This window comes from Dermacentor variabilis, chromosome 1 (genome assembly GCF_050947875.1).
Source record: "Dermacentor variabilis isolate Ectoservices chromosome 1, ASM5094787v1, whole genome shotgun sequence".
NCBI classification, from domain to species: Eukaryota; Metazoa; Arthropoda; class Arachnida; order Ixodida; family Ixodidae; genus Dermacentor; species Dermacentor variabilis.
Genome location: NC_134568.1, coordinates 179,523,284 through 179,536,076, shown reverse-complemented (window position 1 = coordinate 179,536,076; position 12,793 = coordinate 179,523,284). Strand labels below are relative to the sequence as shown.

The 12,793-nt window shown below is 45.5% G+C and overlaps 1 protein-coding gene across 3 annotated transcripts in view; it reads right to left on the bottom strand.

Moving 5' to 3' along the window:
* Window positions 1-12,793, bottom strand: part of Ns4 (Nucleostemin 4) — an 80,086-nt gene that overhangs the window by 33,299 nt on the left and 33,994 nt on the right. For all 3 annotated transcript variants that reach the window (XM_075700362.1, XM_075700370.1, XM_075700374.1), the window contains 4 exons: window positions 12,509-12,707; window positions 12,292-12,375; window positions 9,095-9,274; window positions 5,471-5,649 (listed from right to left, as the gene is read on the bottom strand). In XM_075700362.1, the coding sequence (XP_075556477.1) occupies window positions 5,471-5,649; window positions 9,095-9,274; window positions 12,292-12,375; window positions 12,509-12,707 (642 nt within the window). The remainder of the gene's footprint in view (window positions 1-5,470; window positions 5,650-9,094; window positions 9,275-12,291; window positions 12,376-12,508; window positions 12,708-12,793) is intronic.

Genomic DNA, 12,793 nt, shown 5'->3' with positions numbered 1-12,793 from the left:
AAGCACTGGCCTTACTTGTTTGGCTGCCCATTTTTTGTTATCACAGATCACCCTGCCTTGTGCTGGCTCTCATCGCTGAAAGACCCAGCTGGATGACTGGGTTGGTGGGCACTGTGGCCACAAGAATACACTTTTACACATCTGGCCATCTACACAAGGACGCCTAATGTCTCTTCCGTCACCCGATCGACAGTCCATACCATGATGCCCACGACACCGATGCTTGCGTCCTAGCCATTTCAGACTTGCGAGACATTCACAATGAACAATGCTGTGATGATTCTTTACATCTCTTTATTGATTGTGTAGCTTCTTGTGCATCCTGAACCCGCTGTTAGTGTATTCGTACTCTGCGACAGTATTCTGTACCAGCGCAATTTTCGTCCTGATGGCCCGGAACTTTTGCTCGTCCTACCTCGACATCTTCGGGTAGTAGTTCTTAAGTAGCTACACGACGCACCCACCGCCGGCCACCTCAGTTTCTTCCGTACCTACGACCGTGTACGACAACGCTTTTACTGGCACGGCCTGTATCACTCCGTGCGCCGCTACGATGTTGCCGGTGCACACTGTCAGCGCTCCAACAGACCTGCTATATTACCCGCTGAACGCCGACACCTCATCGATGTCCCCTCCAAACCATTCTTTCTCATCGGCGTCTATCTCCTAGGTCCTTTTCCTACACCTTATATCAGCAACAAGTGGGTCACTGTCGTTACTGACCACACAACGCGTTACGTCATCATGCGAGCACTACCGACAAGCTGTGCCACAGACGTTGAGGATTTCCTCCTGTATGACTTCATACTGCATCACGGCACACCGAGGCAGCTGCTCGCTGATCGTGGCCGCACTTTCTTGTACCGCGATATTGAAGATCTTCGTTCCTGTTCTGCCACACACAAACTATCCACCGCATATCACCCGCAAACCAATCGACATACTGAGTGACTGAACGGTCTCCAGTTTATTTAAAGTAGCAGCGTGCTCTTCGCTAAGGCGCTTGGCATAGACAAGTTGCCTGAGGCAATCTATGTAGCCCATTGCTACAGACACGCTTATGGCTGCTGGCTCCGAAGTTTCATTGTCATCCGATTCCTTTGCGTCGCTCTCCGCCCATGCTTTGCAGCGATACTCTCGTCTGTGCACGTCTCCACAATATCAGTGTCTTCATCAGCAGAAATAAAGTCATCCCAATCAGTGTCGTAGCCACCTATGTCGGAGTCGACAACTTGCTGCCACAAATCGCCACCGGACCGATCATCTTCGGAAGCATCAGGCACTGCGTCGATGAAGCTGGCCTTCCGGAAACAGTTCCGCACACAAGCGGCCGTCACCGTCGCCCAGGCCGCCTTCGTGATCTCAACGGCTGAATACAGTGAAACTCGAAGCGGCAAGTTGGCGGACGGGTGGTCAACAGAACAGCGATGAGCAAGCGCTCCACAATTAATGCAGCAACTATACGATGCCTCAAATGCGCATGTTATGCCCAAATCAAGCGGCTGCACTTTCAAAGTGGTACTGGGCGGCAGGAAAAGTAGAGTAACTGTGGTCAGAGAAGTTCGCACATTGTACACTGAGCAGTTGTCAAGCACGAGCAGCATGCACCTTCCTTGCCTCTGCATGGCGCAGTCAAACTCGCCCAGTCACTCCGTGAATAGATTGTGCATCATCCATGCCTTTATTTAGTATTGTGCCTGTAGCACATAGGTACACAGCTCCAAAAGCAATGCAGCTTTGATTTTCCAATTACAAAGGGCACGCGGAGCTCACTGCCATCCATATTAGTGCACAGAAGTACTGTAACATGCACTTTACTGTGCTTGCCGCCAGCACATGAGTTGCCTTTCATGGCGTGCGTCTTGCCTGGCAGCATCTGATAAAATAATGCAGGTTCGTCTGTGTTATACACGTACTGCTCCGTGTAGTTTGCAGTAATGGCTTACAAGCCAAGTTGCAATGTCTTGGTCACTTACTGAAGCCGCCTCACCGACAATCGATTTAAAAACAATACCATGCCGCACTTTGAATAGATGTATCCAGCCATTGCCTGGGAAAATCTATCAGGAACGCAAAGCTTTTGGCTTTGCCCAGCATCATTGGTCCACTTATCGGAATGTTGTGAGCCCATGTGTCGGCGAACCACTTAAAGGGACACTAAAGGACACTAAAGGGACACTAAAGTTAAAGTGGTAGAGCAATGTTCTAGAACGTCTAAGGCGTCAATATAATCGCGAACAGAGCTTTAGTAACCGAGAAATTGAGGTAAATGCATGACACGATTTGAGACCCCCCCAGCGACATTCCGGTACTAGCCCGATGACGAAAGGACTCCTCATAATTTGTGTTACTAATACTCAACTACTCGTATTAAAAATATCATTTCATTCGATTATAAGACGGAAAAAAATGCTACTTGTCTACGTCTATTCGATTCTAAGAAAAAATAACATTTTGACGTTACCCTTCAGTAATATGGGTGTTCGAAAGGTTTCGTTTTCGCTCGACTCTGCGCCGCGTACGCTTTGGAGTTTCAGTAGTTTCGTTATCGCGTCGTGCTGTGAGGGTTCTGCTGGCTCGCGAAACTTTCATTTGGAACAAGCAGCGAGAATGCCACGTCCATGTGATGTCGTGGGAAGCCCTCGTTGCTTTCCCGCTCCGGAGAGCCGGTGTCGAGGCCGCCGTCGTAGTACGCAACGACGCCGGCAGTGCGAGCCCTCAGCAGCAGGTCGCGCTCGTCGGTGCTCAAATCGCTGAAGTTGAGCCCACCATCGCGAGCCAATCTGTCGGTGTCAGGGTCCATTGCGACGAGCGTCGAAGTTAGCGTCATAGAATGAAGTACCAGCTTATGGGCGTCTTGCGCTGGAGTTTGAGGTATAGTAGCGGCGCCTGGTGGCGGTGCGGGAAACGACATCTGGGTCGTGCCAGCTTGGGCCGTATTGAGCCCTGGCTGTGGCGAAGCACGTTTCTAGGCCGAGTTTTGCGTCGATTCGCACATTTTTATGCCCTGTTGCGAGTGCGAAAAGGCTCGTCGCTTCTCATAGACCACGCCGACCACGCTGCGAGCTTGCCGCAGCCTATAGTTTAACGAAAACGGACTCTCCGTGTGCCGTGGGACGTAATGTGGGACGTAATTCGTTTCTCCTTCCGCTAGCCACCATACTCCCGCTTTCGCTCTGCTGTCGGCTCTGTCTTGGCTCTGTTTCTGGCCGCGCATTCGCGTTTTGCGCAGAAAAGCCGTAGCGCCGTCTGCGGACGCCGTTCTACTCACCGATGGCGCAACGTCACTATGAGACCATGTTGTCAGTACTCCTCGATTGGAGGGCGGGCGATTTGAACTGCGCTAGAGGTACACGGACGCTTCAGAACGCATTTTCTCTTAAAATAAGTCTCTCCTTGGCACGAAACAAGCGTTTCGAGGTTTCTGTGATGGTATTTCAACAGTCTACGTTGACTTAATAGTAACCTTTAGTGTCCCTTTAAGCAGCATGTCCTCTACGTCCGTATAGGTGGCCTTCCGCAGGCGCTTTCTGTTCGTTGAGTCGGCAGCAGAGCTGGCGATCATTTTCTGGTTCTTTAGAATTGTCGAGGTGGTTGATTTAGACATGTTGTACTTCTTTATCAATTGCAGTTTTTAGCACCTTGAGACACTTCTTTCAATACTGCTCGCTTCGTTGCCATGTTGAGCACTTTTCGTTTCGTGACCGCCGCAGGCACGGCATTCCTGTCCACCATGCTGAATTACAACTCGGGCCCAACTAGAACGACGCGTGGAAGCGAGCAAGCATGGAGACTAGTGTGGAGAGGCCTGCTTTGCCCCTGGTAACGGCCGGAAAACAAAACTTCTGAACTTTAGCCGGCGCCGTAGCGTGCGCACCGAGACAGCAAGGGTGTTGCAAGAAAGAGTGAGGAGAGGCGAGCGGAGTTGCGAGGACGGTCGGGAGGGCGATCTTGGAAGCTACACATCAACACTCGTGGGCAGTGCATGATGGCGGGCAGAGGGTAGAGGGACACGAATCAGATAGTTTGCCTCCAAGGAGGCTTGGAAAAACGGACCGCGCGGGCAAAGGGGTCGTAGGTTCTTATTATTTCACATCGCGGCATCGGGTTTACACCGTCCGTTCTCTGTTACCGATCGGCAGGGCTCAAGGACGTTCATTATACGTGCTACTGTATTTTATGCCATTGAAATAATGTGTATCTTGACAGTCGCACGGCTCTTGTTCATTTTTAAGCGAAAGTTCGTCTTAAGTGGGGCCGTTATATGTGGGCTCGACTGCAGTGCCAGTTACAGGAAACAAAACACCAATTTTAATGTGGCTGTTGGAAATCCCAATAGATAAGTTAGATAGCAGGCACATTTCTCAACGGGGTTTGCCCGCACCAGAGAGGAGAGCGACAAAGGCAATGAGAACATGCAGAAGAAATGAACGAGGAGAAGAAAGAAAAAAACAGCCTGCATGACATGGTGATAACGCACTATATAAGTCACGTGCTATAAGGCGCTTAGGGGATGTACGGGCAATGCCCAGGTAATGGAGACGCTTCTGGTCTAACAGCTCATCAGTGACGTGTACTCTGTGCCGAACTCCACACTGAACGCATGTGCATTGTCGCTCTTTAGTTTTTCAGTTCGTGCATGAGAAATAAGTACTTTACTGCATCACACTTTCTTTTGTGTTATTGTGTCTGCTTTATGTGAAGACTAGCTGAAAGGTCAGTCTTTGAGCATTAACTTTCAACATTCATGAAACTGAAAGGATGCAAACATCCCAGTCCTAGGCTTTGATTGTTGGATATATGTGGCTGCTTGGTCTACATGCTTTGCATGTATGCAGGCTTTGAAAATTGTTTTGTTTATACTAGTGTGCAACCACTTAAAGTGCAGATATTCAAAACTTCAGTGACTTGCTTTGTAAGCTGTGTACAACGTAAATAATCTAAAGAAAAAGCACTTTATGCAGCAAAGCTCAGTTTATACAAAGCCATACCTATGCATTTTTCTGTCTCTATGTCTCATTTTGATGGCTGCAAAATGCTTGTGAGAACCAAAAAGAACTTGGACTACTCCTGAAGCTTTGCTAGTATGAGGTCCAACTGTGTAACAACAAGCTCATCACTCATTTGCAACATGGGTCCTTAAAGGTACCACAAACTATGCATGCTATGCATAACGTCAGGTTCAGCGTACCATCGTTGAACCTGGCTCCCTTTTTCTAATCCTTTCTTTCAGTGAGGACAACACTACACAAAAATATCTTGAAAATCTGACAATTAAAAAAGTTACTCCAAGTTCTGTCCTATGCAAGTCAGCACAAAACTTGCTTCTACTACTTCTGGCCTTTCCACAAATAAGAAGTTGCTCCCCAAAAGGGGTATTTACTGCAGTAATGTAACAAAACTGCAAAACTCCTTTGTGCCTGTGCTTCAAGCCATGATATAAACTTAACAGGAAGAGAATGGGGCTAACCTGCAGTGCCTTGGGCTGTAGGCTTGGGAATACCAGACCTGGACAGTCGCACAGGCGCACATTGTCAGTCAGAAAAATGGTCTGGAAGTGCTTAGTGTGGCCAGGGGTGCGTGACACACTCACTACTTTACGTCCAACTAAGGCATTCAGCAGGGATGACTTTCCCACATTGGGTTGCCCTGTGAAGAAAGCAAACCCCAACAGAAATTTCAAATGAAGGAGGTAAAAAGGCTTGATAATTCTACTCCAAAACCTGAACTCAATCACATGGTATCACAGCTCCTAATGTCAAGCATATGTGCAGCTGCTGATGTTCTAGAACAAATGTGCTTACAAACATTAATATACATCTTAAAAAAAAAAAAGTACATAACTACACTTATCCCCCTTTTCAACTAAATTCTTTTCCAGAACTGTACAAGAATTCTGATTTACTTTAGTTGCCTAACAAAACATAGTAGAACCTTCTTCATATGTTTTGGAAAAAAGAATGAGAGAAAAAATGTACTAACTGGGAAAACGTATGATCTGAACTAACTAAAAAAATTTGACAGACTCAACTACTGTTGACACCTACGCCATGCGAAGCGTCGCGCGGGTCATAGCATCATGAGACGGTGACGCGCATCGAGCTGGTGGTGCTCTGTCAGCCCGAGACGCGTTTTATAGTTTTCCTATTGCATGTTGTTTTGCAAGGGCAACGGGAAACCGAAATGAAATCGAGCTGGTAGGTGATGCCGGTTGCCACCTAAGCAAAACGCAAAGCCCACATTGCGCTGCCTGCAGCAGGGAACACCAGTGCGTTTGGATTATCGCCTACTTAAAGCGTGCAGTACGCTTCCCATGGAACTACGCACCACGTGCAGAAAAGCAGATAGGTGAAGACGCTTATCGCAATAGGTTTAGCGGCGATGGCTGTGAATGCGGCGTGCGACGACCCGGGCGGAGATTTGCTGGTACCAGAATAAGAAACTGCATGCGCCGTCGTTTTCACGCGAGACGGGAAGATATATACTATTCTCAATCGTGTGCACCTCGCACCTTTTATTGTTCACATGGGATCTAGCGGCAGGAAGACGTATATGATCGCAGTCTGCAACAGGAAACGGCGGTGCGTTTTGGATATCGCCTATTAAAGCGTGCGCTATGCTTCCGACGGTGCCACGCATTGTGAAGCAGCTAGGCGAAGATGCTTATCGCAATAGGATTGGTGGTGATAGCCTAAGAAGATTTGCTGGTGCCGAAATGAGAAACTGAGTACATGCCAGCATTTTCATGTGAGACGGGCGGGCGAGTACTGCGGTGAAGCTGCTGCAGCGGGCAGCTTTATACTGCTCTCGATCGCGCACGCCTCGCCCATTTTGTTGTTTACATAAGATCTAGCGACCGGAAAATGTATCACACAATCACATTTTGCCGATGTACTGAACGTTGGCGCCCAAAAATCGTGTTTTCTGGGAACGTATGAACCGGAAAAAATCAATGTAAATCGATTGGATTATTTTTTGTGTTCTCGATTTCAAACGTTAGTGCCAGGAAAATGTACATAACGGAAACGTATCAACGAAGTTCTACTGTATATACAATCAAAGAAAGCAAAAAGTAAATAGGAACAATGCTCACTGCAAAACATCATGCTGAAAAAGATTTGCTGTATCTATTTACCCGATCCTAACGCACAATTTCTCTACACAAAGAAAGAAAGAAAAAAAGAAATGCTAGAATTGACATGCACGTTGTAATAAAATTCAAAACTGAGGCTTCGCTAGCCACACTATATTTTCATTGGCATTAAACTTGCCCCACGTGGAGCCTTTCCTGTCCTTGCTTGAAAAAAATAAATTCCTCCACCACACACACTCTGATACCACTGTTCTTTGCTTACTGCTAAATGGATGTTCATAAAAACAAGGTGTTCAATTGCTAAAGGTTTGATTTTTATACAAAAATGTCATATATGGTTAAAGGGCCACTCACCAGGTCTGACCCTTTTAAGCCGACACATGCAGAGCATACAATGCGCGCTCACGAGCGTGTTTGCAAAGTATTACATTGCTATGCACCCCAAAAACGCCTGAAATTTCAATCCAAATGCTGTTTCCCTTTCCCTCGTGGCAACTGCGCTCGGAGCCAGACGGTGACGTACTCGGGTCCCTGTGCGTACGTACTCATGTCCGCAGTGTGCCGTCGCTCATGGTGACACGTGACTTCGAGAATTATTCAAGGTAACATCTATTATTTGTGTGATCTGTTGCTTAAGTTGACAAATTGAAGTTTAGAGAAATAATAAAACACACAAACGGAATGTCTGCGTGTTTTTTGTTTTACTAGTAAAACCTTGGTAATTCGGAAAATTGGATAATTCGAACTCGTCCTCTGGTCCCGGCAGGCATATGCATTATTTAATGGCATAAAACAATTAATTGGGATGTATTTGGCCTCACACCAGTTAATTTGGACAACCCTTGGAGCGTGGCGAGCGCAGAGCACCGCAAATGTGCAATGTAAAAGAGCGAAAGCGTCGTTAGCATCCAACCGAAACAATGCGGCGGAGCCTGCATTGCCAGCCATCAGGGGAAAACAACCGCAACAATGGAACACTTCGTGTTTGTTTTCATAACCTTTATTCTTGCATTTGCCACAGCCCATGACACTGCATGAGTGCATGTCATGGGCACCTTTAGAACTGTGTAGTCCCCGTCAGTGATCACATCGATAGTGCCCACGGTTTTGTCCACAGCAGCTGCGCCTAACAGTAGATTCGTTTTGACTCAGTGCACGTTGGCAGCGCACTTTCAGAACTGGGTAGTCACCATTTGTGATCGTGGCATTGATGGTGACCATGGTTTCGTCCGCAGCAGATGTAGCAAATAGTAGTTTCGTTCTGATTCAGTGCACGTTGGCTGTGTGCTTCCAGAATAGCAGGGTCTCCATCCATCCATGATGATTGCATCGACAGTGACCACAGTTTCGTCTGCAGCGGTTGTGGCAAGCAGTAGCTTTGCTTTGACTCAGTGCAATGCGTAAGCAATACCCCAGCCTCGGTGGCAGCAAATTCGTGGCTACATTGCAACAGATGGCCAATCTGTTGTCAACCAGCTCACTAGTGAAAAGCATGTCTCAGATGAAGACACAGGCGTTGCACCGTGGCCGCAGTGTGAAATAAACCGCGAGGCCTTTGCTACTGTGACCACTAATCAGTCACAAGATGACGAGAACTGCAGCTTCTGCACTGCCTTTGTGCAAAATAAAAACAGGATTTGCTGATTCATTCGGTAAATAAAATTGTGTTGATATATTAAGCATTTGTTTATTGTTCTGTTGGTACACTCGATAATCCAACATTCAGTTAATTCGGAGATATTTTTGGTCCTGTGAAATCCGAATTAGAGAGTTTTTGCTGTAGTAAAGACATATGCGATTGGTTATGTTATTTACAGTACGCCTGCCAGTCCAAAGAGGTACGATTTGTAACATTCACCAGTTACAGCATGCCTGCTTTGCAGATTATTGTCCAAATAGCAACTTTATGCTAACAGTTCTTTTCGAGAATCCAAAGAGCAACACAAGGAAAATAAGTGAGGGGTGCAAAATTCAAGAGGCCATAATAAAATGAAGCCTGACCAACAAAGCCCAGTGTGAGACGACCGCCTTTGAATCTCTCCTCTTCGTAGAAGCTGGTGTCTGGTGCTACGAGCTCTGTGGGGGCCGAAGCTAGTGCATCATGCTCTTCCTCATCGTCATCATCCCCTGCCTCCTCAGCAAGTTCCTCCTCTATCTTGTTTCTCCAGGAGGTCAAGTCCACTGCAAAGGGTGTAAATGAGAGATGGGACAGCTCACCTGGCCAGCTCACAGCACTAAAATATATATAGTTTAAAGGGTCTGACAACCAATTTTCATGGTACCCCCCTTACTATAATAGAGTGCAAGCGTCTAAATATATACGAACTGCAATTTTAAGCAATAAGTATGCTGTACTGAATAACAGCTGACTTAAGTACAGCAATCTCATATACTACATCCAGAGTACCAAGGTTTCACCACCAGACTTACTGGTTTTTGAGATTTTCTTTGCCAATTTAAAATAATTCCTACTTAAATCTCAAACAGCACGCTGGATTCGGCCACTTAAATCATGGTCATTTAATTTCTATCGAAGTCTCATAACACATTGTGGCCAGTTGTCAGTCCCTTTAACCATCTTGTGAATTGCACTCAATCTTTTGAGCTGCTGTACACTCACTGGGTGATTTCTGATAAGATCAAATAACAGCTGGTTGACACTTTTAATTTGCTTGGTATTGTTATGTCACTGCCTGATATCTAGAATGAACAAATGCACACTTATTTTGGTACAAAAAAATTTTTTAAATACATTGTAGACCACGAGAAGGTAAAGTGTTTGACAACACATGACTTGAAATTTGCTTTGACAAGGTGTTTGGAACTTCATCAGAAAGTCTATGTATACATTCTAATTTAACAGGTATAAGATTGTCAGTTATTTAAGAGACGAACAAACATTTTTTATGGAACTAATCTTTTTTTCTAGTGCAAAAGGAAGGCTTGCTAGTCGAAGTGTCAAATCCTCCAGTGGTAACACAGAAAACATTGTGGAACATTATTAATCTGAATTTTTCTATCTGCAGTCGTGATTGTGTTTATGCAGCTAGAATACTATTGCATTACAGTTGCTTAAGTATAGAATGACTTGTATAGAATAGTATAGTATAGAATGAGTTGTATAGACTTGCTTAAGTATAGAATAGTGACTTGCGGGTCGCACATAGGTCACCTCAGACAACACTGCCACATTTGTGCCAGCCCCCTCTCACTTCTCGTAGTGCCAAGCAGTGTGGTGAGGCACTTCCATGAGGCTTGCCCGGTGAGTGAAAGTGAGAAGAGGGCACAATGCTCCTCCACTCCACAGTGCACAAAGGACACTATGGCCGGGTTCGTTGACTCTCTGACATGGCACAGAGCTGTTTCCAGAGTTAGAACACCAACAAACATGGGTTAATTATTAACCCAAGGCAGACTACAGTACCAAAGCCAGGGTGAATGAGCAAAGGCTATCGCAAGATGGGTCAAGTATAAGTGCCCACTGCAATAAACAGACCAGGTAGCAGTTACCCGAGCTAAAGAAGTTGCGAGAGTAAAGGTCCCACGTCAAACTCATAGAAATATTGTGGAACATCTGCCGTGGTGAAGAAGCACTCAGTCGTGAGAAGGTGCCTGGAGGGTGATCACAGAGACAAATCACGGTAAATCCCGGTGACATGTGCTCACACATGCGACCTGAACCCAGGTCCCGCGCACTCATATATAGTAGCTTTAACTACACCATATAACCGTTTTTTGCCATGAGCTGTAGTCTCGTCTTGGAATTGCAGTCACTTAGCTTCAGTTCCATTGCACTATTGTGCTTCACGTTCAGCTGGTGTCTCAGCTGCGTGTTGGTTGCACTCTTCCTCTGCATAGCAATGCTTTCTCTCAGCAGCTGCAGCCACCACATTGGGGATAACCAAGCTACCACAGAACTAGGGTGGAGGAAGCCTATAACACCCTCTCTAGAATGGAAAGGAGCCGCTTTAGCAAAAATCTGGGCAGACGATACCTGTGTTTCTGATGACAGACTCCTTTAGCGATATGCCCATAAAACATCCATTATAAAGGCTCTCACCATTGATACTGTATCCAGCATAGGACACCGACTTGTGCGGTCTATAGAAATGTTTAGTGCAAAAAGGCAACATGTAAAGTAGATAGCAGCACGATTAATAACTCATCTGCTTTAGTGATGCACACAAAAGCAATTGTGTTGCAACTAGGTAGTAGAATGCTCACTAGCGGTCAAATACAGCTGAAAACTGTGAGCCTTCCATTAACTTCGGATGTTTATTAACCAAAAGTATCAAACCACAACACCACAACACAATGTGTATCATGGTGACTGCATGTCATCTCATCTGCATCCATTTGAATTTCTTGCTTGTGTTTGACAGGCAAGCAATGAAGTGCAGACAGCAAGCAATCCATGTCAATAAATATCACTGCTTGCTTCTTAGCCCAAACAGGGTTCCCTCTAATTATGCACTAATTGCTGAATGGATTTTGTCAATCTCAAATGAGTTATTGACATAATTTACATATAGAAATTTACCTATACCGAACTAATTTGGAATATATCTATTGTCTGCTGCAATAAAGTCCCAACTTCTACTGCCTCAGCTGCAATGACAGATACACTTTTTTTATTTGCTTAAAACTACCTATTTGGAGCTTTTTTTCTTTGTTAAATTGCAGGATTAGGAAACATTACAGTGCTCATTTCTATAGCCTCCAAATTATATGTTACAGATGACATTCATGCAGGTTTTCATGCGTGCTTTCAGCACCACTGTTGTACTTCATTACCCCAACACTGATTACACTGCTACTCGATGCTAAAACCAATATCAGTACTCAGTGTGTGTGAACCACATGCTGTGTCACAAGGCATAGACCATCTTAATCTTGTAAGGACGACTGTGCCAGCATTTGCACTCATGGTTTTTTACTCTTCCTCATTCTTGAATTGCAGAAAAACTGTTGCAATGACAATGATCATTGTTTACTTGACTGCCTGAACTATAAGATATTAAATGAATAGATAACACATCAATGTGAACACATGTACAGGAGCAAACTTTTCCAGGTTCAGTCAAAGTATGTGCCAATACAGCAATTACTGCTTTAGATAATTTCCTTTCTCAACCTGATTATTCAGACCTTCTCACGGTCCCTGCCAGCTTCTATGAAAAATTGGAACGCACACATACCTTGATCTCCTACCATGTCTTTGCAGGCATCGAGGAGCCCTCGACAGGCTTCAGAGGCCATGCGTAGCTTGCCTTGGCGCTTTCCTGTACAATGTGCAAGGCTATTATAAAGAAACTGGCCTCATCGCAGTGCTCTCTTAGCATATTCTGATTATTGTTAATGCGCATGGTGAAGCCACTCATCTGTATAATTCATAAGTGCAGAATGGGAACTGACCTCGTTTTCCCTTTGCTGTCATGCCTGCATAAGATGCAAAAGGCAGCACTATTAAGCCTGGGTAACGCTCACGAAAAAACGTTATCCAGGCAGCTGTAAGGGTATCTGGGACCAGATCTACTTTGTTAAGAATCAGCACAAGTCGTTTTCCAAGTTCTTGAGTTACATGGATGTAGAGAGCTGGTGGGAAGTGCACCACCTGCAAACAGCAAAATGAGAGGCCTTAGGAAAGATCTTAATTCAGAAATTTTATAGCAGAGCAAAGCATTAAAGGGCCCTCACTAG